At 41.3% G+C, this 25,870-nt stretch overlaps 1 protein-coding gene across 2 annotated transcripts; it reads right to left on the bottom strand.

The window, feature by feature from the left end:
- Positions 1-374: 374 nt before the first annotated feature.
- Positions 375-20,179, bottom strand: TRAPPC6B (trafficking protein particle complex 6B). 2 transcript variants are annotated; one of them, XM_023189640.1, is made up of 6 exons: positions 19,571-20,179; positions 11,831-11,898; positions 10,632-10,749; positions 6,587-6,670; positions 3,981-4,074; positions 375-2,943 (listed from the first exon to the last, which is right to left on the bottom strand). In XM_023189640.1, the coding sequence occupies exons 1-6, from the start codon at positions 19,649-19,651 to the stop codon at positions 2,912-2,914; spliced, it is 477 nt and encodes a 158-aa protein (XP_023045408.1). In that variant the 5' UTR covers positions 19,652-20,179; the 3' UTR covers positions 375-2,911. The 2 variants fall into 2 exon arrangements, with proteins under 2 accessions (XP_023045408.1, XP_023045409.1); XM_023189641.1 differs by lacking the exon at positions 19,571-20,179 and adding an exon at positions 19,440-19,561.
- Positions 20,180-25,870: the final 5,691 nt, after the last annotated feature.

Here is a 25,870-nt window from a genome sequence, read left to right as displayed (position 1 = left end):
TGCCTCAGCCTCCCAAGTAGCTGGGACTACAGGCGCCCGCCACCACACCCAGCTAATTTTTGTATTTTTTTAGTAGAGACAGGGTTTCACTATTTGTCCAGGCTGGTCTTGAACTCCTGACCTCATGATCTGCTTACCTCGGCCTCTCAAAGTGCTGGGATTACAGGTTTGAGCCACCATACCCGGCCTTAAGTTGATTTCTATGCACGGCATTAAAGCAACAATCCAATTTCATTATTTTTTATGTGGATGTCCAGTTTTCCCGACACTATTTGAAGAGATTTTACTACATTTCTTTTTGTTTTACAGTTTTCCTTTATGATTTCCAACATGTGTGTTGGAAAGGCCTTCTCGACCACAAAATCACAAAAGTATTATCATGTTTTCTTTAGTACTTTATTGTTTTCCATGTGAACCTAAGTTTCTCCCCACCTACTCCCACAGAAAAAGGGATATTCAATTGTCCCATACTATTTTTTGAATAACCTAACTCTCCCTTTGTTTCTACTAACAGAGGTTTCTTTTTGGCTACAGGTAACAATATACATATACTCAAAGTGAATGGAACAATATAAAGAATATCTCACATAACAAAAAGTCCACAGGTAAAGCAGTTCCCAGACTGGTTAATTCAGAAGCACAATTCAGGTGCTTTCTATCTACATCCTGCTATCCTCAGTGTGATAGCTTTCATCTCCATACTTGTCCTTTCATGGCCATTAGAAGGCCGTTGCAGATTAGCTTCAAACATCCATATCACATATCTTCACTGAGAAGCAGAAAAGGGATGCCGGCAAATCCCTATCTTTTATCAGTTGTTAAGAGCAACAGAAAATTTCTTATTCAAAGTCTTCAGACTTCCTTTATCTCATTAGCCGAGATTCCATCAAATGATCAGGCAAGCCAATACCATGATTGGCACAGAATCTAATCAACACTCACCCTCTCTGAACTAGGGAAGCACCCTATTCTACAGCACAAGGCAGCCATACAGAGTTTTAGACCAAAAAGAAAAAAGAAAAAAACATGGGGCTTTGTCAGCAAGGAAGGGAGAACGAAATGGCTGATGGGTTGGCACATGAATGTCTAACAAACCAACTTATCTGAACCCACCTTTTTCAAACACACAATTCCCACACCTGTTTTATTTTGAAGTTCTCTACTGTGTTCTATTTTGATCTTCTGTGTCATTAGCTATTCCTGGGTCCTTATGACTTTTATATATGACTTTTTTTATATATGTATATTTGGTAGGAATTTTCCTAAATTTTTTCAAAATTAAAATTTTTTCTCCAAAATATGTGAGAATTAGGATTGCAGTCATGCATTGCTTAGCAAAGGGGATACATTCTGAGAAATGCATTATCATTAGGAGATTTTAAAATTGTACAATCACAGAGTGTACTTACACAAACTTAGATGGTATGATCTACTATACACCTAGGCTATGGCCTTTTGCTCCTAGGGTACAAACCTGTACAGCATATTATTGTAGTGAACACTGTAGGACACTGTAACACAATGGTAAGTACTTGCATATCTAAACATAAAGAAGGTACAGTAAAAATACAGTATTGTAATCTTATGGAACCACCGCCATGTATGTGGTCAGTCATTGAAACATCATTATAGGGCACGTATCTAGAATTTAATAAACCAAGGTAAACAAGTATCTTTGTAATACTGTACCCTTCCATGAAAGGAAAATGGTATGCCTCTAACTTGAGTTTTCTTTAATGTTCTAAAGTACATTTGTATAGTTTTTATTTCATGTTTTTAATATAATGTTTGGTTTATAGTCAATCTTCTTAATCTGCCATTTCTATGGCAGAGTATCAAAATATCTTGTTTGGTGTGTCAGTCACCCCCTTCTGCAGAGTTCCCTGTCACAAAAATACATGTAAAAGGGTAATAAATAAATGGAAAACAAAGTATAGTTTTAGTAATCAAAACATGCAAAGTTCTAACAAAAGCTGGAGATATCTGCTTATACCAGATAATTTAAGTAAGAGAAAGTAAGTAGAAGAGGTGGTAAGAAAGATATATCAGATGAGCACTGACCCCAAACCACTAAGATGATATGGTCCTAAAAATGTCAGAATGACTAATCCAATTACCCACCTCTCTGCTCAGCTGGAAGAGTAAAGAAGGGAATAAAGATGTTAGACCCTTTACCAGGACTTCTATGCATGGGGAGAGAAGCTGAAAGTCAAAACTGTAACAGGAATAAATACAAAAATTCTTTCCAAACATACCTAATATTCTTTGGCCCTAGAGTCACTGAATTCACATTTAAACTAATCTATATTTCATTTTGATTACATTAATGGAGCTCTGAAGGAATGAAACATATTAAAGCAAAATTAAATTTATAAACAATTTAGGCAGTCATATATGTATTTATATATACACATATACAATGTATATATGAAATCCTTATACAGGTGGAGAAATTCTTAATAAATTATAAGCAATAAAATAAAAAAATTTAGTATGTTTGCTTTTTAAAATAAAACAAATTCATACTTTATCAAAATTTGTTCATTCTTATCACAAATAATTCTATTGGTACATAATTTTCTCTCATGCTAATTCAACAAACCCTGAGCTTTGTTTCTCCATCTATGGCTAAATACGTATCACTCTAACCAAATAAAAAGGTTTAAAATAAGGGTCCTACATCTTGGTGTCTGGTTATTTGAAATCAGATTTTCATTTTGAATAGTTTTGGTTAAGTGTATGTCATGGCAGAATGTCCCTTTATCTCCTTTGAGTTGATCTGTGTTAAACTGATAAAAATACATGCTTACTCCTGCACAAACATCAAACAATTAAATCATCACTACTTGAAATACTTTTACGTGAATAATTTATCTCTTTACACTGTTGAAGCCTTGCATTTCAGAATGTTCTACAGCTTCTGTATCATCACCTGAAATTTGCCTAAAAAAAAAAACATACAAATAATTATTTGATTTTTAGATACAAAGAAAACAAGTCTAAACATCAATTTTCTGTTCCATATAGGAAACAGTTTCAGTCAAGAAATCTGCTATGTCAAAAACCTTTTCACATTCTTCATAATATTCAATAAAGTCAATTCTATTTTTTCTTTTCTTTTTTGAGACAGATTCTTGCTCTGTCACCCAGGCTGGAGTGCAGTGGTGCGATCTCAGCTCACTGCAACCTCCACCTCCCGGGTTCAAGTGATTCTCCTGTCTCAGCCTCCGGAGTAGCTGGGACTACAGGCGTCCGCCACCACGCCCAGCTAATTTTTGTATTTTTTTTAGTAGAGACAGGGATTCACCATATTGGCCAGGCTGGTCTCAAACTCCTGACCTCGTGATAAGCCCATCTTGGCCTCCCAAAGTGCTGAGATTACAGGTGTGAGCCACCACGCCCAGCCAGTCAATTCTATTTTTGGGGGATGATTATATGGTTTGTGAGTAAGCACTTTCATTTCTCTTTATGAATCCTACATTTGGGTACAGTATTTCATTACTAATGATCACTGTAAATGGAAATATAATAAAGCTCCATTTTTTTCTCAGTTGGTAGCTCTGGTGAAAAGATCTTTAGGGAGACATTTAGTGATAAAAGAGTATCTGGTTTTACTTAGCTGTATATAATAGATGTATCTTAAACAATTGTTTAAAAATAGCATTTTCAATGTTCTAGGGAAATCTATCTTAAAACAGTGCACGAGATATTCAGAAGAATATCTTTAAAAAAGTTAAAGTTTAAATAACTTTAGAAGAGTTAAAAATCATCCCTTAAATTGTCTTATAAATTTGGATTTCTTTAGTCCATTATTCAAAAATTACTGAATATGAATATAGTATGCTACATATTACTAAATGTTACATTTATAAAACTAAAATGAAAGTTTCAGCATTTTAAATTTCCTCTCAATTAAAAAAAAAAAAAAAAGACCTGAAAACAAATTACTAAAACATCTGTAAGAAGTGAATTCAACTTACAAGCAGGCATTGAAGACACTTCAGCTGTTACAATACTTTTTATTCCCAAGTTTGATAAGCCACCTCTGATTAAACCACATGTAAATGCTAAATACTAAAAGGAAAAAAAATTATTAAAAATAGTAAGGATTTACTAAAATAGTAAAGCTATTGATAAATACAACATTACATGATTTATCATCAGTAAGTCACTCCTGTTTTAAAAAAGGATTTTGGAAGATTGTTTAAGTTACTGAAAAATACTGATAGATTTCACAGCTCCCCGGAAACTAAAGCATGGACATAGGACTTAAGACTTAAGCCCAGCCAATTAAGCACTCCAGTCCAGGACTGTGAATCTAGAGTCACTGACAAAAACAAGCCAGAAACATATAGGAATTAGTTCTGGAGGCAGTAAAGCTAGTTTGTGTCTACAGTCCATGCTGCCCACAGCATTATAAGTAGATACATTCTGTGGAGTGACACGGCTATCTTACTGGCTGCCTTAAACTCCCCTGGTTATTGCCTATTTTTTGAGCTTATCAATTGTGTTAGCTTATAAGCAGAATTTCTTTCCTCTATTTACAACCAAGAATCTTGACTTTTTCAAGACTTACAGCTTGCCACAACAAAGAATTATCTGGTTGAAAGTATCAACAGTTATTTAAATAACAATATATTTAAATAAATATAAATAATATAAAATATTATTATCTTACAAATAATATACATAAATGGGTACTAATAAGTAACTAGATCTGAGTCATGAAATTCTAAGCGGAAGAGGTCTTAGAGATTGTTTATCCCAAGAGTTCTTAATCTGGGAATTTGTGACCCCTATGAAAATAAAAACCATGCATATGTGCGTATTTATGGGGAAAGGTGTTCCAATTCTCAAAGATGTCCATAACTCAAAATAGTTAGAAATCACTGAATTGGTCTAACTTACTCTTTTCACAGCTGAAGAAACCAAGATCCCAAAAAGTTAAGCGAGAACCAGAAACATTAAGTTAGATGTTAGTAAAAAAGAGAAAATACGCCAGGCGCGGTCTGCAATCCCAGCACTTTGGGAGATCTCTTTGGGAGATTAATCACGCCTGTAATCCCAGCACTTTGGGAGGCTGAGGCAGGTGGATCATGAGGTCAGGAGTTCGAGACTAGCCTGACCAACATGGTGAAATCCCGTCTCTACTAAAGATACAAAAAATTAGCCAGGCATGGTGGTGCACATCTGTAATCCCAGCTACTCAGGAGGCTGAGGCAGAAGAATTGCTTGAACACAGGCGGCGGAGGTTGCAGTGAGCTGAGATGGCACCACTGCAGTCCAGCCTAGATGGCAGGCCAAGACTCCATCCAAAAAAAAAAAAAAAAGGCAGAAAATACATACATTAACCATAAAAATGTAATTAGAGCCTGGATACCCCAAAAATATAGAAAATAGGCAATCAAGCCAGATGCAGTGGCTCACACCTGTAATCCCAACACACTGGGAGGCCGAAGTGAGGTGATCACTTGAGCCCAGGAGTTCAAGACAAGCCTGGACAACATAGTGAGATCCCATCTCTACAAAAATTTTGTTAAAAATTAGCCAGGCATGGTGGCCCATACCTGCAATCCTACCTCCTTGGGTGACTGAAATGGGAGGATCATTTAAGCCTGGGGGGGTCAAGGTCAAGATAGGCCATAATTGCACCACTACACTCCAGCCCGGATGACAGAGCAAGACCTTATCTTTTTTTGTTGTTTTTTTTTTTTTTGAGATGGAGTCTCGCTCTGTCGCCCAGGCTGGAGTGCAGTGGCCGATCTCAGCTCACTGCAAGCTCCGCCTCCCAGGTTCACGCCATTCTCCTGCCTCAGCCTCCCGAGTAGCTGGGACTACAGGCGCCTGCCACCTTGCCCGGCTAGTTTTTTGTATTTTTTAAGTAGAGACAGGGTTTCACCATGTTAGCCAGGATGGTCTCGATCTCCTGACCTCATGATCCGCCCGTCTCGGCCTCCCAAAGTGCTGGGATTACAGGCTTGAGCCACCGTGCCCGGCCGCAAGACCTTATCTTAAAAAAAAAAAGGAAGTGATCTACCATACATCTACATTTCACTGTCATTTAGTTATAGTGTTTCTTTTTTTGAGATAGAGTTTCGCTCTTGTACCCCAGACTGGAGAGCAATGATGGCACGATCTCAGCTCACTGCAACTTCTGCCTCCCGGGTTCAAGTGATTGTCCTGCCTCAGCCTCCCGAGTAGCTGGCATTGCAGGCGCTTGCCACAACGCTCAGCTAATTTTCATAGTTTTAATAGAGATGGGGTTTCACCATGTTGGCCAAGCTGGTCTTGAACTCCTGACCTCGGGTAATCACCTGCCTTGGCCTCCCAAAGTGCTGGGATTGCAGGTGTGAGCCATCGCACCTGGCCAGTGTTTCTTTAATTGGTCACTCTATGACTATTTTGCTACAGTTTAGTGTTATTGTAACATGTCTCTCATTTCACAGAAAACTCTTTAAACAAAAAAGAACACCTTAAAACATATTTTTAATTCAATAGTCTGTTATGATTAGCATTGTACTTTTCCCTGTAGTCCTACTATTAACAGAAACCCCAAATATTATTAATTAATTATTCCATTAAATACCTTAGATGCATGTTCTAAATATTGTTTTCCTGCAGACATCTGAGTAAGCAGGCGAAATTTGTTGTCCTGAAGTACATAGATGCCCTGTTCCAAAATAGAAAAAATATCCAAAGTCAATGTAGCTAGCAATCCTTAAAGTTATTTTATTCTTATGAAACAATGTAAGAGTTTTTTAAAGTTATTAAAAGTCTCCTTCCCATTGGCCAAATTTTCTTTTTCTGTTCTTGGGAGACAGGGTCTCCTCTGTCGCCCAGGGTAGAATGCAGTGGCACATTACGCCTCACTGCAGCCTCCAACTCCAGGCTCAATCGATCCTCCCACCACAGGCTCCCAAGTAGCTGGGACTACAGGCGTGCATCACTATGCCCCGCTAATTTTTATATTTTTCTATAGATATAGGGTTTCACCATGTTGCCTAGGCTGGCCTGGGCTCAAGCAATCTGCCCACTTTGACCTCCCAAAGTGCTGGGATTACAGGCATGAGCCCACGTGCCCAGCCTGGTCAAATTTTGTTTAAATGAAGGAGTTTTGCAATGTTCAAGCTGAAGAGTTGCAAGTTCAATATTTTCACAACACTAATATCTACTGAACGGTTTTATACACTAAAGATACAAAGACTATATGAGACATAGTACCTATCCTTAAAAACTCATAGTCTAGTATGATGGAATCATTAATATATGTCCACATGAAATAAGCTGTTGGTTTGTTTGTATATTTATTTATTGAGACATGAGCTCTCACTCTGTTGCCTAGGCTGGAGTGTAGTGGTGCAATCACAGCTCACTGCACCCTTAAACACCTGGGTGTTTGAGCAATTCTCTAGGCTCAGCCTCCTGAGTAGCTGGGACCACAGGCACACACCACCACACCTGGCTCGTTTTATTAATTTTCTGTAGAAAGGGGGTCTCCCTATGTTGCCTAGACTGGTCTTGAACTCCAGGGCTCAAGTAATCCTCTTGCCTCAGCCTCCCAAAGTGGTGAAATCACAGGTATGAGTCAACACATTTGACCTAATTTTTATTTTTATTTATTTATTTGAGAGAGAGTTTCACTCTTGTTGCCCAGGCTGGAGTGCAACGGCTCGATCTCAGTTCACCGCAACCTCCACCTCCTGGGTTCAAGTGATTCTCCTGCCTCAGCCTCCCAAGTAGCTGGGATTACAGGCATGTGCTACCACACCCAACTAATTTTGTATTTTTAGTATAGATGGGGCTTCTCCATGTTGGCAGGACTGGTCTTGAACTCCCAACCTCAGGTGATCCACCAGCCTCGACCTCCCAAAGTGCTGGGATTACAGGCATGAGCCACCGCACCTGGATTTATTTATTTATTTACTTACTTATTTATTTGAGACAGAGTCTTACTCTGTCGCCCAGGCTGGAGTGCAGTGTCATGACCTAGGGTCATTGCAACCTCTGCCTCCCGGGTTCAAGCAATTCTCCTTCCCCAGCCTCCTGAGTGGCTGGGACAATAAGCGTGCACCACCATTCCTGGCTAATTTTTGTATTTTTAGTAAAGACAGGGTTTCACCATGTTGGCCAGGCTGGTCTTGAACTCCTGACCTCAAGTGATCTGCCCACCTCAGCCTCCCAAAGTGCTGGGATTACAGGGGTGAGCCACTGCGCCCAGCCTTATCTAAATCATGTCTAGAAAGTAAAAAATCAGAGTCATTTCTTCCCATTAGCATTCCCCATAATTCCAAGCTAACGTTGGTACAAAATGAATTTTTAGGAGAGACAGGGTTTCACCACATTGGCCAGGCTGGTCTCAAACTCCTGAACTCAGGTGATCTGCCCACCTCAGCCTCCCAAAGTGCTGGGATTACAGGGGTGAGCCACTGCACCCAGTCTCATCTAAATCATGTCTAGAAAGTAAAAAATCAAGAGTCATTTCTTCCCATTAGCATTTCCCGTAATTCCAAGCTAAAGTTGGTACAAAATGAATTCTAGGCCAGGCACAGTGGCTCACACCTGTAATCCCAGCACTATGGGAGGGCAAGGCAGGAGGATCCATTGAGCACAGGAGTTTGAGACCAGTCTGGACAACATAGTGAGACACTGTCTCTAATTAAAAATAAATACACAGATAAATAAATAAATCAATAATCCTATTGAGAGTACTAGATACATTTCTTTAATTTTTTACTTAATCAAAATTCCAAACTACTCTATTTCCTTGAAGTTCATAAAATAAAATCTAATGAAGCTGGGAGTGGTGGTGCATGCCTATAATTCCAGCTATGCAAGAGGCTGAGGCCAAAGAATTACTTGAGTCCAGGAGCTCGAGACCAGTCTGGGCAACATAGCGAGACTCTGTCTCCCTTTTAAAATTTTAATAAATACATAGTCTTCCATGTAATCTATTAATTTTGTAGTAAGAAAATCTTTTAAGAGTAGAAAATATGACAGCAGTAATAATCCAGGAGTTATTTAAGAGTAAAACATGCTTTATAAATTAGACCTTAGAAATGACTATAAAGAATCTCTTCCTGCCACCCAAGATGCCCAAAGGAAAGGCCAACGTGAAAGAGGTGGCTCCGGCCCTTGCTGTCATGAAGAAACAGGAGGCCAAGAAAGTGGTGAATCCCGGTCGGGCATGGTGGCTCACGTCTGTACTCTCAGCACATTGGGAGGCTGAGGCAGGCGGATCACTTGAGGTCAGCAGTTCGAGAGCAGCCTGGCCAGCATGGTGAAATCCCATCTCTACTAAAAATACAAAAAGTAGCTGGAGTGGTGGCACATGCCTGTAGTCCCAGCTACCTAGGAGCCTGAGGCAGAATGGCTTGAACCCGGGAGGCGGAGGTTGCAGTGAGCCAAGATCGCACCATTGCACTCTAGCCTGGGCAACAGAGCAAGACTCCATCTCAAAAAAAAAAAAAAAAGAAAAGAAAAGAAAAAGAAAGTGGTGAATCTCCTGTATGAGAAAAGGCCTAAGAATTCTGGCATTGGACAGGACATCTACCCAAAACGGACCTCACTCGCTTTGTGAAATGGCCCCACTGTATCAGGTTGCAGTGGCACAAAGCCATCCTCTTATAAGCAGCTGAAAATGCCTCCTACAATTAACCAGTTCACCCAGGCCCTGCACCGCCAAACAGCTACTTAACTGCTTAAGCTGTCCCACAAGTACAGACCAAAGACAAAGCAAGAAAATAAGCAGAGGCTGTTGGCCTGGGATGAAAACAAAGCTGCAGGCAAAGGGGATGTCCCCACTAAGAGACCACTTGTCCTCCAAGCAGGAGTTTAACACCATCACCACCTTGAAGGAGAACACGGAGGCTCAGCTGGTGGTGACTGTACACTATGTGGATCCCATCAAGGTGGTTGTCTTCCTGCCTGCCTTGTGTCATACAATGGGGGTCCCTTCCTGCATTATCAAGGGGAAGGCAAGCCTAGGACATCTAGTCCACAAGAAGACCTGCACCACTGTCGCCTTTACACAGATTAACTCGGAGGACAATGGAGCTTAGGTTCAGCTGGTGGAAGCTATCAGAACCAATTACAACGACAGACACGATGAGATCAGCTGTCACTGGGGAGGCAATGTCCTGGGTCCCAAGTCTGTGGCTTGAATTGCCAAGCAGGAAAAGGCAAGCTAAAGAACCTGCCACCAAACTGGGTTAAATATACACTGTTGAGTTTTCTGTATATAAAAATAATTAAAATAATACAAATTCTTCAAAAAAAAAGAAATGACTAAAGACATAAAGGTGATATATTTGTGGTTCTGCATATTATTACCACTAACGAACAGTAACTAAGGAACCAAATACTAAAAGCTATTATCATCCTGACTTTTGCTACTTTAAAAAACTTAACATAGCATATAACTGGGTGAAAGGAACAGCTATCATTACTGATAACTGTCCCTTTGTCTTTATTCAGTTCACACTATTGGAAGAAAAAACTAATAACCTATTAATAACATAAAAATACTAGAAAGTTAACCAGAAATTATTTTAGGTTTTAAATAAGTCACTAAAATACGGTATGTATATTAAGTTAAAGAACTTTAAAATATAGGCCTTAATTAATTTAATTACCTGATGATTTGTTCTTAGATTGTCGATTTGTTTCTTGAATACCGTAGTCCAAAAATCTTTACAAATGAACTTCATGATATCCAACTCATCCTTGAACCTTGCAGTATCTTTTGTAAACCTAAAAAGATCAACTAGAAGTAATACAGTATTTATTCTCCAAAAAAAGCAAGAGGGACTAATTATTAACTAATTTCCAAATGCCGGAACAGCACTGAACATTTATTGGGTTTCTTATTTTTAATGTTAATTATTTTTTGAGACAGGGTCTGGCTCTGTTGCCCAGGTTAGAGTGCAGTAACATGATCTCGGCTCATTGCAATGTCTACCTCCCTCCCAGACTCAAGCCATCCTCCCACCTCAGCCTCCCTCACAGCTGAGACCACAGGCACATGTCACCATGCCCAGCTAATCTGTATATTTTTGTAGAAACGGGGTCCCAGTTTGTTGCCCTGGCTGGTCTCCAACTCCTGAGCTCAAGCAATTCTCCCATCTTGGCCTCCCAAAGTCCTGGGATTACAGGCATGAGCCACCACACCTGGCTGAACATTTAACACTCATAAAGTCATAAGCACCAGGCAACGTGATCCTTTCTCAATGGATTCACATTACGTTATATAAATTATGAGGCCTCAAATTAGTCTAACATTATAGCCAAAATTTCAGGTGCAATGCATTCTAGCACATCAAAAAAACCACAAAAGAACAAAGAGCTGAGCATTATCATGACATTGTTACATAAAATATACTCAGAGTTTAACTATTCAGGTAGTGAGAAATACTAAAAAGAATTGATCTATAAGTTCAAAGATAATTATACGCATAAACATAGACTATAGTTATTTCAATCCTATGTACATAAAAATTCAATGCAAGTTAAAAGAACCTAGTAGATCTTAAGCTGAAAACGCAGTAAGATTTTAGATAGTTGTTTCAATAGCTTCAGGAAGTCTAAAATAGCTTCAGGAAGAAAGTCTAAAATACATAAAACATATATTTTCTTTAAACATTAAAATAAAACTTGAATCAATGAGTTAAAAAGGTATTGGATCTAAAAATAAATTTTAATTTTTGAAGTAAAGAGAAGAAATAACATTCAGGAATTAAAATTAAAATATCTCAAGTTTTATGCAATCTTTTGAAATAGATCATCTTTGTTTATAACCTACCTGCAAGAAAATTTTCAAATCCAACCTGCTCACCTTTCTATCAATCCTTGTCCCACTCGAAACCCCATGTTTTCCAGCTTAGTAATACATCGTCCATTTTCCTGTTTTAAAAAATAATAGTTTCAAATACTTTTAGAATGCTAGGATGTTAGTATTCAGAAACTGTTTTACAACTTGGTTAAAAATATTAGTGTAAACATTTATAATTTTTTCCCTGAAACATTTTAAGAAAAAGTGAATTATAAGGTAGATTTTATTTATTTTACTTTACTTTTACTAACTTTACTTACTTTTTACTATTTTTTTGATAAAGTTCAATTCATAATTCAGTTAACATATACATAAATAACCTAAAAACTTCAATAGAAGGATACATTTTTAAAATTTATTTTATTTTGAGATGGAGTCTCACTCTGTCACCCAGGCTGCAGTACAATGGGGTCATCTCGGTTCACTGCAACCTCCACCTACAGGGTTCAAGTGATTCTCCTGCCTCAGGTTCCCAAGTAGCTAGAATTATAAGCACCCACCACCATGCCTGGCTAATTTTTGTATTTTTAGTAGAGAAAATACCAAAATACAAAATGTTGGCCACGCTGGTCTCAAACTCCTGACCTCAAGTGATCCACCTGCCTCGGCCTCCCAATGCGGGGATTACAGGCATGAAGCCACTGCACCCAGACAGAAAGACACATTTTAAAACCACTTGGAAGCCCATCTCTATAGAAGTGATTTTCCCACGATAGTAACCAGATGTAACCTAACCCAACACCATCTTAACTGGCAGAGGTTCAACGGGTTGAAGCTTTGTGCTCCTCCCCGACACCCAGTTTTAAAATACAAACAAACCCCTCAAGGTGCAGTGGCTCATGCCTGTAATCCCAGCACTTTGGGAGGCCAAGGCAGGAGGATCACTTGAACTCAGTGGCTCAAGACCAGCCTGGGCAACATAGCAAGATCACATCTCTACTAAAAATAAAAATAGTTGGGTACGGTAGCATGTGCCATTTTGGAGGCTGATGCAGGAGGATTGCTTGAGTCCAAGAAGTTGAGGCTGCAGTGAGCTATGATCACGTCATTGCACTCCAGCCTGGGCAACAGGTTGAGCAAGGGACCCTGTCTCAAAAAAAAAAAAAAAAAGAAAAGAAAAAAAGAAAAGAAAAAAGAAAGAAATAGAAAGAGAGGGAGAGAAGAGAAAGAAAAGAATTTCACTATCGTTTCTTCTTAGGAGAAAACTCCAACCTACTTACGAGACCAACCACAACACAATGAAAAGTTGCACTAACTACTTCAGAATATTAGTAACAGCTGATGTTGGTACAAATAACTGATATTTATTCTAGAGTCCTTATAAATAAAATCCCACAGTTAGCATTTGCATCATCAGCTAGAGGGTTAGTTAACACGTAGTAGAATGAGGACTTACTCAAGGTGTAATACACAGCATTTTACTACTATGAAAACAAACGTAGTACAGTTAGGAGGAAACCAAGTGGATTCTAAGTTACACACATCTTAATGACAAGACTCCCCACCATTTGTCAATGTAAAACAATTTTTAAATGTTGACACTACAATATTTTAAATAGCTATCATAAACACACATAATGTATTCCATGCTAGGTGTGTGTTTGTTTGTTTAAGGAAACTGTAAGTTATACTGTGGTTAAAAGGCTTGTATCTTCACTCTTGAAAAGGCCCACATCCTATCACAGTAATGCATGGTCAGACTCAGCCCCAAATGTTAAACACCTGGATCAAGACAAAACCAGTTATATTGCAAAAGGAACCTATATACATTTATTTATCAACTCTAGTTCCTTAATAGCTACCTAACAAGTCATTAACATACAGAAACATGCGTCATGAGAACCAAGAAATATCACCCATCCCTTCTGCATATCAACAACTTGTCACTCCTGAGCAACAATGCTTATATCACTGAGTTCTATGAACAGTCACTTTTCACATTCATCCCAAGAGACAGAATGACTTACGCAGAAATGCAACATATTATAAATAATTTCTCACCAAAAAGTCACAAATTAAACCAAAATATTTTACAGAATTTATATAAAATGCCTTAAAATCTGCCTTCATTTAAGCTCGCTCTCTCCGTATCTGGCGAGTCAACTAGATGTCTTTGGGTATGAGAGCCAACTCTCTTACTGTAGAGGGCACACAAATTAGCATCTTCAAACCAACCCACCAGGTACACTTCACTAGCCTCCTGCAGCGCCCCAATGACTGTGCTCTGAAACCTCAAGCTGGTTTTGAAATCCTGGGTGATCTCTCTCACCAACCTCTAGAAAGGCAGCTTCTAGATGAGAAGTTAGGTCAATTTCTGGTAATGAGAATCTCTGGAAGTGCGGCAGTCCCAGGCCCATAGCAATGAGGTTTCTTCACCAGACTGGTAGGGGGACACTTTTTTTCTAGCAGTGTTAATAACCTGCTGTTAGGAGGAGGGGTTCCCGCCAGTGGATTTACAAGCAGTTGACTTGGCTTGGGCCATTTGCTTTTACCTAATGTCAAAGTTTTAGGTCACTTCTTCAATCTCCACACTGCTTCTGCTGCCCAAGGAAAAACCGCAGTGTCCAAGCACAGAATAGATGTTCCTCCAACAAAGGACCAAACTGCTATTTACTTACTTATTTGACAGGTCTTGCTCTGACACCCAGGCTGCAGTGCAGTGGTGAGATCATGGTTCATTGAAGCTTTAAATTCCTGGGCTCAAGCAATCCTCCCACCTCAATCTCCCAAGTAGCTAGGACTACAGGCACATCACCATGCCTGGCTATTTTTTTTTTTTTCTTTTTAAGAGATGGGGTCTCACTATGTTACCCAGGCTGGTCTCAAAGTCCTGACCTCAAGATATCCTCCTGGCTTGGCCTCCCAAAGCAGTGGAAATACAAGTGTAAGTCACTGCACCTGGCAAGTACTAATCATTTTCACAAGGTAATAGGATAAACAGGGAACTACTGTTTATAATTGACTTTCAGCAATCAAATCCTCTTCCTAATTACTCCCTCGTCTCCCTTTTATCCTCATTTTAATCATTCTTCTCTCCTAGGTTATAAAACCTGGTAACACCTTTGATGTTCTTCCCTGAGTCAAATCCTTTCTGCGCTCACTAAGTTCTATTGTTCCTTGCTTCAAAATGTCTCAGAATCATCCAGGCTTCCCAGTTCTCAGTGTCTTAGCTGATTACCACACTTTGCCTTAAATCATGAGATTGCTTCGCTCTTCCTTTGACAATCTCATTCAGTCTTAAGGCTTTAAATACTGCCTCTATGCTGAACACATCCAAATCCTATGGATGACTGATGGACTGTCCTCTACAATCCAGACTCCATACCTCTCTGGCCTCAACCTTCTGCAGACTCACTCTGCGCCGTCCCTTAAACATGCCAGGCACATTCCAGGGACTTTTGCATCACCTCTTCCTCCAGATATTCACACAACCAACTCCCTCACTTCCTTTGAGTCTACTCTCATGTCACCATCTTAGGCTCATTTTAAGCATCTTCTTTAAAAGTGTAACATCATACCCCTTTGGCAACTCTCTATCCTAGTGATCTTAAAAACGTTTTGGCCAGGTGCGGTGGCTCACACCTGTAATCCCAACATTTGGAAGGCTGAGGCGGGCGGATCACGAAGTCAGGAGATTGAGACCATCCTGGCTAACACAGTGAAACCTCATCTCTACTAAAAATACAAAAAATTAACCAAGCATGGTGGCACATTCCTGTCGTCCCAGCTACTCAGGAGTCTGAGGCAGGAGAATCGCTTGAACCCAGGAGGCAGAGATTGCAGTGAGCCAAGATCGTGCCACTGCACTCCAGTCTGGGTGACAGGGCAAGACTCCATCTCAAAAAAAAAAAAAAAAAAAAAAAACAGACCAGCAACATAGCATCACATGGGAACTTGCTAAAAACACAAATTCTCTAGTCCCACTCCCAACTTAATCAGAAACTCTGGGTATGGCGCCACTAATCAGCTTTAACGAGCCTTCTAAAAATTGATTTTGATGCTCAGTCCCACTTCCTTGCTTAATATGTCTCCACAGAATTTCTTTCACCATTTATTATACTATACATTTTACTATTTTATATTGCCCATGTGCCCCTTGCTCCCCTCTCTGCTAAAAAAAATCTCCAAAAAGGCAGGGATTTTTGTACATTTTGAAGCCTGTTTGTCTCCCACTAAGGAAACCATAGGCCTTATTATTTGCTAAACTTTCTTCTAAGGAACCATGCACTCTGCTTATGGTGCTGTGACTACTAAATCTGTATTTCTAGTACAGACTTTATTGGGCATAGACATCTAGTGGTCCCACAGGACCTTCGAAGTACGCATATTCAACATGATATTAATTGTATTAATGTCTTCAGCCTGCTCTGCCTCCAAAATTCCCTAAATTCATTAATGGCACCACCATTCACCTAGTTACTCCAACCAGAAAACTTCCATTTTCTTCAGCCCTGAGGTCCCAACCCCTACATACACTGTAGTCCAGTGGAGCCTAACTTTTACAAGCTTTTCAAAATTCACCTTCTCTCTCTAGCCTTACTTCTTCAGTAAGGCCTTATTTCTCTCCTGGTTTTTAGCTATAGCCTTCCAACTGGTCTTGTCTCATTTTTTCCTACTTTGTGTCATCTTCTATATTTCTGGTAGTATAATTTCTACCAAAGTAGATTTCTAAAAAAAAAAATCTTGTATTTCTCAGCCGGGCACAGTGGCTCACGCCTGTAATCCTAGCATTTTGGGAGGCCGAGGTGGGCGGATCACCTGAGGTTGGGAAATATCACCCATCCCTTCTGCATATCAACAACTTGTCACTCCTGAGCAACAATGCTTATATCACTGAGGTCTATGAACAGTCACTTTTCACATTCATCCCAAGAGACAGAATGACTTACGCAGAAATGCAACATATTATAAATAATTTCTCACCAAAAAGTCATAAATTAAACCAAAATATTTTACAGAATTTATATAAAATGCCTTAAAATTAGTCCATTTTAAGAGAATTCCTCTTTAAGAATAGTTTGATAAACATTGATTTGGAGGGTTAGAACACTATTTCTTTTATCTCACCTCAAATCTTATGGAAGTTTATTTTGCTATACTGAAAATCTGTAAAACTTTATTTCACTTAAAAAAGCTTTTCATAATTAAAAAAAAAAAAAAGACACATAATCCTGTTAGCGAGAAATGGATTTTATACGTCTTGTCAGACATAAACAGCATGGTTTTTATAGATCTTTTTATGTCTGAAAAAAATCTCTAAAAATCACTTCTGGTTGACAGGATTATGCATCTTTTACATTTTTCATGATGAAAAATTTCAAGCACACTCAAAGTAGGGACTCTAATATGAACCCTCATATACCTGTATTTCACTATGGGTTCTGATTATGAAGACTACCACATAACTGTTATTTATATAATTTTTGCTTATTACGTACTTTCAAATTTCCCCCCACCATAAATACATTGCAGTAGAAAAAGAAAGTTATTTTTAGCTTAAATGATTCAAAACTATGAACTTCCTTTCTCTTATATGATTAGTCCATCTCTTAAAATTATCGGGCCTGAGTAGAACAGCTCTGTTCATTTTAATCAGGATTAACCCACTGGAAAAAAAAAAGAAAGGCATTTTAAAAAGAAGAAAAAATATTATTCTAGACAAGAGTCAGAAGAGGGCCAGGTGCAGTGGCTTACACCTGTAATCCCAGCACTTTGGGAGGCCAAGGCGGGCAGATCACCTGAGGTCAGAAGTTCAAGAACAGCCTGGTCAACATGGTGAAACTCTACTAAAAATACAAAAAAATTAGTCAGGCATGGTGGCCGGCACCTGTGATTCCAGATATTCAGGAGGCTGAGGCAGAAGAATCGCTGGAACCCAGGAGGCGGAGGTTGCAGTGAGCTGAGATCACACCACTGCACTCTAGCCTGGGAGACAAAAGCAAAATTCCATCTCAAAAAAAAAGGAGAGAAGAGGAAAGGTAAGAAGGGAGGGGAGAATGAAGAGAACTGAATACACAAGTACTTGGGGGGACTGGGGGTTATAACAAAAAAGTAAAAGGGGTGTGTTAACTGTTCTAGAGGGAAAAGGAAGGCTAGCTTTGCACAAACAGTAAACACTGATGTCAATTATAAAGTCAGAAGTTTGTAACTTGAAAAAAATCTCTATTATAGATGGATCATTTGAATAAGAATAGAATTTGCTTCATTTCCAATAACCTTCCAAATGTATAATGCCTATCCTTCTTGTCCGTAAACTGGCAGTACCTTTTTTTGAATGTCATACAGGCACCTCAAAAGTTCAAGCTGCCCCAAAATAACTCATTATCTTACCTCCTTATTTTTTTAATTCTCCTTTATTCCCTTTTCTGATTAATAGCACCACCATCCAAACCAGCTGCTCAAGCTAAAAACCTGACGATAATTTTCAACTCCTACTCCCATCCTTAAACAAGACCTACAGAATTTCACTTTCTACCTCTCAAATCTGTTACCTGCTTTTTTCACTATCCCTGTCTTAATTCAGATCGTCATCATCTCCTGCAGTGACTCCCGTAATAAAGGATTTTTCCCCTACAAGGATTTTCCCTATCTAGCCCAAACACTGGATTACTTTTCTAAAATGCAAATGATCCACATCATTCCCTTCCTTAAAAATATTCCCTTGAAAAGATCCGAATTCTTTAATTACACAGAGCTTTCTAACTTCACCTCTCAATTCTTCTTACTCTCCCTCTATTCAGTCTAGTCACAAAGAAATGCTTAAGTGTCTTTAAATCTACCACTCTTTCATACCTCTAAGTCTTTATCTTTGCCTAGGATACATTTCCTATCTTCACTCTCCACCCATTTTTTAATCAATAGCATTAAAGAAAGGGCTCCTGACTTGAACACGACTTTGGAATATTTCTAAAATCCGTTACAACTCCATGATTCTACCAGCCAATACTTAAGTGTTAACTACTCATTAAATCACTATTCTCTAAAGACTGTGAGGCAGAAGTTTTATTTTATTTATCTAGCAGTGTCAGCAGCGACAGGCCCATAATGACTGAATAAGGACCCCCACATATTACAAGTAACCGCTACATACTATCACATTTCGGATTAAGTTATATTTTTAAAAAAAAAGTAATCTCTACAACTCTACAAGGATGGGGCCATTGTTCCATTCACTACTACATCCCTGGCACCTAGAACTAACTCTGACATAACGGGCAATAAATAAATACTTTCTGAAATAATTCGTGTTCCCTAATTATCCTAACGCCTGCAAACTTTCCCCTGCAAACTCAACCTTCATTAGGCTTCAGTGCTCAAATTGTGTGGAGTTGCACTGAACATTAGGAATGAGGAAGGAGGGACAGGTCTGTTCAGTGCATGGCTGAAGTGCTGGAGGTGCCAGCAAAACTAAGTAGGGGTGTCAAAATCAGCTCTGCAGTTTACCCTCCCGTAAACAATGGCAGGGACAACACTAGAAGTACCAAAATCTGTGGGGTGCAAGACAAACGTACGGGAATAGACAAAAAGGAATCAAATGGAATATACGAAAGAGAAAACGATGAAAGATGACGGTTCAAAGGAGACAACTGACAGGTTCCAGGGTTTAGGATACCTGGAGGTGGGCCATTTTGTGTACACCTCGGGAGGCATCGGGTGGCATGGGACGGGGATTGAAGGAAAGCACTGAGGGAAAACAAGGTGTGTCACCGCAAAAGGACCGCAAGGGCGTGTGGCAGCACTCACCACCTCCCCCTGCTCCGCGGACTTGTACACTCCAGACACCATCTCGTTATGGAGAAGCAAAAACAACGCCTCATCCGCCATTTCCTGCTAATTCTTCCAAGCTCCGAGTTTTGGCTCCCGCTTGAGCTGGTCTGGGGGTTCCGGCTCGCGCCTTGAGCGATCTGGCCGGCGCCGCGACTCCGTCAGGCCGCCATTCTGTCCCTGTGGCTAAGAGACCGAGGTATTCACACAGCTTCCCAAAGGCTGGTACTGAAGTGAGTCTGGTACTGGAGACAGCCCACACTCCGGGGCTACCAAGTGCTAGGGGCCGAACGAAAGTTTGACAGGAGCTCTAACCCAAGCGAACCAGCTGAGATGCTACCCGGCCGCTGGGCGGGGGCAAAAAAAATACAACTTCCGGTCCCCTCTACCCCGGCATTCGGCCAGCTCTATGATCACTGAGTTCCTCTCTCCCAAGCCCGGAGAGGCCAGCGCCCGGATATGAGGAAGGTTCCCCTCCCACCACGATGTCCCGGGCCGACCAAGATAAGACCTAGAGACCTCTCGCCTGGCCCGGGCACGATGGCTCACGCCTGTAATCCCAGCACTTTGGGAGGTCGAGGCGGGTGGATCACCTGAGGTCGGAAGTTCAGACCAGCCTGAAAAACCTCGTCTCTACTAAAAAAAACAAAATTAGCCGGGTCTGGTGGCGCATGCCTGTAATCCCAGCTACAGGCATGCGCCTGGCATGAGCCTGAGGCAGGAAAATCGCTTGAACCCGGCAGGCGGACGTTGCGGTGAGCTGAGATCGCGCCATTGCACTCAAGCCTGGGCAACAGGAGTGAAACTCCGTCTCAAAAAAAAAAAAAAAAAGAGCTCCGGCGGCCACCTTCGTGTTTAATTAGCAATAGAAGTTAAAAAAATTCACAATTTATATTGGCTTCATCAAAAGCATTCACTTCTCGCCATATGTTCTTCAAATATGAAAAGTTGTAAAAAGAGTTTAAAATATAATACATTTTCAGAGTTCAAATTTTTTAAATATTGAGAAGTTATCCCAATTCCTATTGAATTAAGCCCGGGTATACAAAAAGAATTAGAGCCGGCCGGGCGCGGTGGCTCAAGCCTGTAATCCCAGCACTTTGGGAGGCCGAGACCGGCGGATCACGAGGTCAGGAGATCGTAGACCATCCTGGCTAACACGGTGAAACCTCGTCTCTACTAAAAATACAAAAACTAGCCGGGCGAGGTGGCGGGCGCCTGTAGTCCCAGCTACTCGGGAGGCTGAGGCAGGAGAATGGCGTAAATCCGGGAGGCGGAGCTTGCAGTGAGCTGAGATCCGGCCACTGCACTCCAGCCCGGGCGACAGAGGGAGACTCCGTCTCAAAAAAAAAAAAAAAAAAAAAGAATTAGAGCCGTTTTGACCACCAGGAATTTTCCTGTTAGTGGGGTGCAAGGGACAAGGGAAGTGGAGCAAGCGAAAAACAAGATACACTTGAACCGGAAAATACAGACTAATCAGAGGATTAGGTGAAAAGTGCTACAGAATTCAGAAAAGCGATGTCACTGCAGGATGGAGTTCCTAATCATTTACAGCAGTCTGAGACAACTGTAGGAATTGTCTCACTGCATATGCAAATAAATACACATGCTACATCATAGTATATACATCTTAAATTTAGCAAATTCAACATTAAGCATGTTGCTTAGCCTGTGATTAGTTATTTCCTTGGTAATTCACAGAACAAATATTTTCCCCCAATTATCCCAGTTGTTTTCCCCCAAATTAACATTTTGAGTTTTCTCAAATTGTTAACAATAACCTCTCAACTTCTCATGCCTGAGCCGGGCGCGGTGGCTCATGCCTGTATGTTCCAGCACTTTGGGAGGCCGAGGCCTGGGGAGGATCACGAGGTCATGAGTTTGAGAGCAGCCTGGCCAACATGGTGAAATCCCGTCTCTACTAAAAATACAAAAATTAGCCAGGCGTGGGGGCAGGTCCCTGTAATCCCAGCTACTCAGGAGGCTGAGGCAGGAGAATCACTTGAACCCGTGAGGTGGAGGTTGCAGCAAGCAGAGATTGTGCCACTACACTCCAGCCTGGGCAACACAGCAAGACTTCGTCTCAAAAAACAAAACACACACACACACACACAGACACACACACTTCATGCCCTTTCACAAGAATTTAAGATCATGTTCCAAAATTTTAATTGTGGTAGGTTTTTTTAAACACGTCCCTTCTAATATTTGAATCAGTTTATTCCATTCATCACATAAATCCAGTATAAAAGTTCCACTTAAGCCTTTGAAAACACTAAATTGTCTAATTTTGAAGAGTATTTTGCAATGGTAATCTTAATTTTTCCAGCACTAAATTTTCCCTTATGTGAAATCAGGTCCTTTATGTGTAGATTACATTCTTGCCCTCATCACTACCACCAAGAAAAAGGTGTCCAAGTTCACCACATAAGTCAAAAAGTAAGTGGCCAATTTATCAAGGTTGACTTCTCCAACCACAATAACACGAGGCTTTAGAGTATGTTTTTGGATAGAAAGGAAACTGATATTTAATGAGGGCCCACTAACCATTGAACACAACATCCTACTGATCCTTCTTCATAAAGTTAAATTGCCAAGGCTCCTAGGAATAGAGCCTATGGAAGCAAGAAAAGAGAGAGAGAGAGTGTGTGTGTGTGTGTGTGTGTGTGTGTGTGTGTCACAGAGACAGAGTTTTGCTCTTATTGCCCAGGCTGGAGTGCAATGGTACCATCTCAGCTCACTGCAACCCCCACGTCCCAGGTTTAAGTGATTCTCCTGCCTCAGCCTCCCAAGTAGCTGGGATTACAGGCATGCACCACCACGCCCAGCTAATTTTGTATTTATAGTAGAGACAGGGTTTCTCCATGTTGGTCAGGCTGGTCTCGAACTCCCGACCTCAGGTGATCCGCCCGCCTTGGCCTCTCAAACTGCTGGGATTATAGATGTGAGCCACGGTGCCTGGCTGTGTGTGTTTTGTTTTGTTTGAGGCAGAGTCTCACTGTTGCCCAGGCCAGAGTGCAGTGGCAAGATCTTGGCTCACTGCATGCAACCTCCACCTCCCGGGCTCAAGCAATTCTGCCTCAGCCTCCCAAGCAGCTAAGACTACAGGCACTTGCCACCATGCAGGACTAATTTTGTATTTTCAGTAGAGACAGGGTTTCATCGTTGGCCAGGCTTGTCTCAAACTCCCAACCTCAAGTGATCTGCCCACCAAGACCTCCCAAAATCCTGGGATTACCAGGCCAACCATACATGGAAACATTCTTACACTTGCTGAATAGGCTCTACTATTATCACACTCTCATGCCTCAGGTACTGCCTAAGGTTGAACACAGATCTGTAACAAGATCAATGAGGCTAAGTATGCTCACAGTCAGAATTAAGTAATTGTCAATCTTCTTCCCTGTTATTCATCTCTACATTTTTTTCTTCTATAGTACTTCCTGCTTTCTAATATGCTATACAATTTATTTATTTATTTACTTACTTATTTATTTTTGAGACAGAGTCTCTCTCTGCTGCCCAGGCTGGAGTGTAGTGGCACAATCTCGGCTCACTGCAATCTTCACCTCCCAGGTTCAAGCCATTCTCCTGCCTCAGCCTCCCGAGTAGCTAGGATTACAGGTGTGGACCACCACACCTGGCTAATTTTTGTATTTTTAGTAGAGACGGGGTTTTGTCATGTTGGCCAGGCTGGTCTTGAGCTCCTGACCTCAGATGATCAACCCACCTCGGCCTCCCAAAGTGCTGGGATTACAGGTGCGAGCCACCATGCCCAGCCAATGTACTTATGTTTATAATCTGTATCCACAATTCCTCCTGTGAAGCTTTTTCATTGATAACATTTTTTTAGAGATGGGTCATGCTCTGTAGCCCAGGCTAGAATGCAGTGGTGCGATGACAGCTCACCGCAGTCTCAAACTCCTGGACTCAAACAATCATCCCGCCTCAGCCTCCCCAGTAAAATTTTTTAAATTTTTATTTTAGGCCGGGCGCGGTGGCTCAAGCCTGTAATCCCAGCACTTTGGGAGGCCGAGACGGGTGGATCACGAGGTCAGAAGATCGAGACCATCCTGGCGAACACGGTGAAACCCCGTCTCTACTAAAAAATACAAAAAACCAGCTGGGCGAGGTGGCGGGCGCCTGTAGTCACAGCTGCTTGGGAGGCTGAGCCAGGAGAATGGCCTAAACCTGGGAGGCGGAGCTTGCAGTGAGCTGAGATCGGGCCACTGCACTCCAGCCTGGGCGACAGAGCGAGACTCCATCTCAAAGATAAATAAATAAATTAATTAATTAATTAATTTTTATTTTAAGAGACAGGATTTTTGCTATATTGCCCGGGCTGGTCTTAACTCCTGGGCTATAGCGATCCTCCCACCTCAGTCTCCCAAGTATCTGGGATTACAGGCACAATCCACTAGACCTGCTCAGAGATCTTTATTGTACACTGGTATACCCAAGTGCCTAGAATACTACCTGGCACATAGTGGGCACTCAGTAAGTATTTGTTAAACTAATGAATGATCATTGCACCTTTGGCAGCCTACAAAATCCACAGAAGCAGGAATCACAACTATCTTGTTCTAGGCTTTATTTTCAAACCCTAGCTTACCTATGATACACAATGGAAGCTCTAAAAGATGGCTGGATTAAAGTGGTAGCTTGAGTTAATTAATACAACGGACCCACTAATGCTTTGTACAAGGAAGACAGATGCCTGGCTGAGATTATTTATAGCATTGTTTCTGTGGGAAAGTGTTTTGGTTTTTTTGTTTGTTTGGGACAGAGTCTCACTCTGTCGCACAGGCTGGAGTACAGTGGTGCAATCTCGGCTCACTGCAACCTCCTCATCCGGGGCTCAAGCCATCCTCCTGACTCAGCCTCCCAAGTAGCTGGGATTACAGGCGTGCACCACCACTCCCGGCTAACTTTTGTATTTTTAGTAAAGGCAGGGTTTCACCATGTTGGCCAGGCTGGTCTCCAACTCCTGGTCTCAAGTTACTCACCTGCCTCAGCCTCCCAAAATGCTGGGATTACAGACGTGAGTCACTGTGCCTGGCCTGTGAAAAAATGTTTTCTGAGCTTCCATTTGTATATTTATAGAACAAAACTAGTTCCCACATTGGCAGTGCAGGTAGGGCAGAAGCAGAAGCAGGACAACACACAGAGACACCACTAATAGGGCCGCTTCCTTAGGCCTGGTCTTAAAACAGCTCTAGGCCAGGTGAAGAGGCTAACTCAACCATGACTGCCTGTCTGTCTCGCCATTGCTTTCTCTAGTATAGATGCTCAGGGTCTAATCAGAGACTGGTTCTCAACTGGCACAACCAAGGGACAGTTACATTATCTCCAGTCTCAATTTCCTTATCAGTAATAAACAGGCATTTTATCCACACTTTTAGTTTGTGAGGAATAAGGCATGTAGAGGGTTTCACAGAGGGTCGGGAACAAGATCAACCCCTAACCAATGTTAGCCATTATGATTAATGACTTTTCTTAGTTTTTATTTTTGTCTTCCTTCTGCTCACTGTAGCCTAATCATGGTGGGGGTGGTGGGTCAAGCCTGTAATCCCAGCACTCTGGGAGGTAGAGGCGGGCGGATCACCTGAGGTCAGGAGTTCGAGACCAGCCTGCCCAACATGGTGGAATCCGGTCTCCAATAATACAAAAATGAGCCAGGCGTGTTGGCAAGCGTCTGTAGTCCCAGGTACTCGGGAGACTGAGGCAGGAGAATCGCTTGAACCCGGGAGGCGGAGGTTGCAGTGAGCCGAGATGGTGTCACTGCACTCCAGCCTGGGCGACAGAGCGAGACTCCGTATGAAAAAAAAAATTAACCTAATAGAGGAAAGCACGCGCCCACTCCCTCTCTGAGCATGCGCACCAACAGAATAGCCGCGCCCTTTCCTAATTAAATCATTAACCAAGGTGAGGGTAAGAAAGAAAAGGAGGCTTGGCTAAGTCCCACGCTGATGTGATCAGGTTAAAACTGTGTAAGGCACATTACATCATAGGTTAAAATGCCTGGAAAACTCCGCGCTCTCCTTGCCAGAACTGAAGGCTCGCCGGCGAAGTCTCTGAGAACTCAGGGATTGTGAAACCCGCCCCCGCTCTGCGCTAGCAGGATCCAGGCACCCGCAGCTAATTGGGGAGGGAGGTGACTGCCTGGTTGACTTTTCATTGGCCCAGAGTCACAAAGGCTGCAGGTTCTTCCCCCTTCCGGTCGCTGAGTGGTTGAGGCCGGAAAACAACGCTCATCGTCATTGGCTGAGCCCGGCTGTC

The sequence above is a fragment of the Piliocolobus tephrosceles genome, chromosome 6, assembly GCF_002776525.5.
Source record: "Piliocolobus tephrosceles isolate RC106 chromosome 6, ASM277652v3, whole genome shotgun sequence".
Lineage (NCBI taxonomy): Eukaryota > Metazoa > Chordata > Mammalia > Primates > Cercopithecidae > Piliocolobus > Piliocolobus tephrosceles.
The sequence above is the reverse complement of the archived record's forward strand: the minus strand, read 5'-3'. Positions and strand labels throughout refer to the sequence as shown.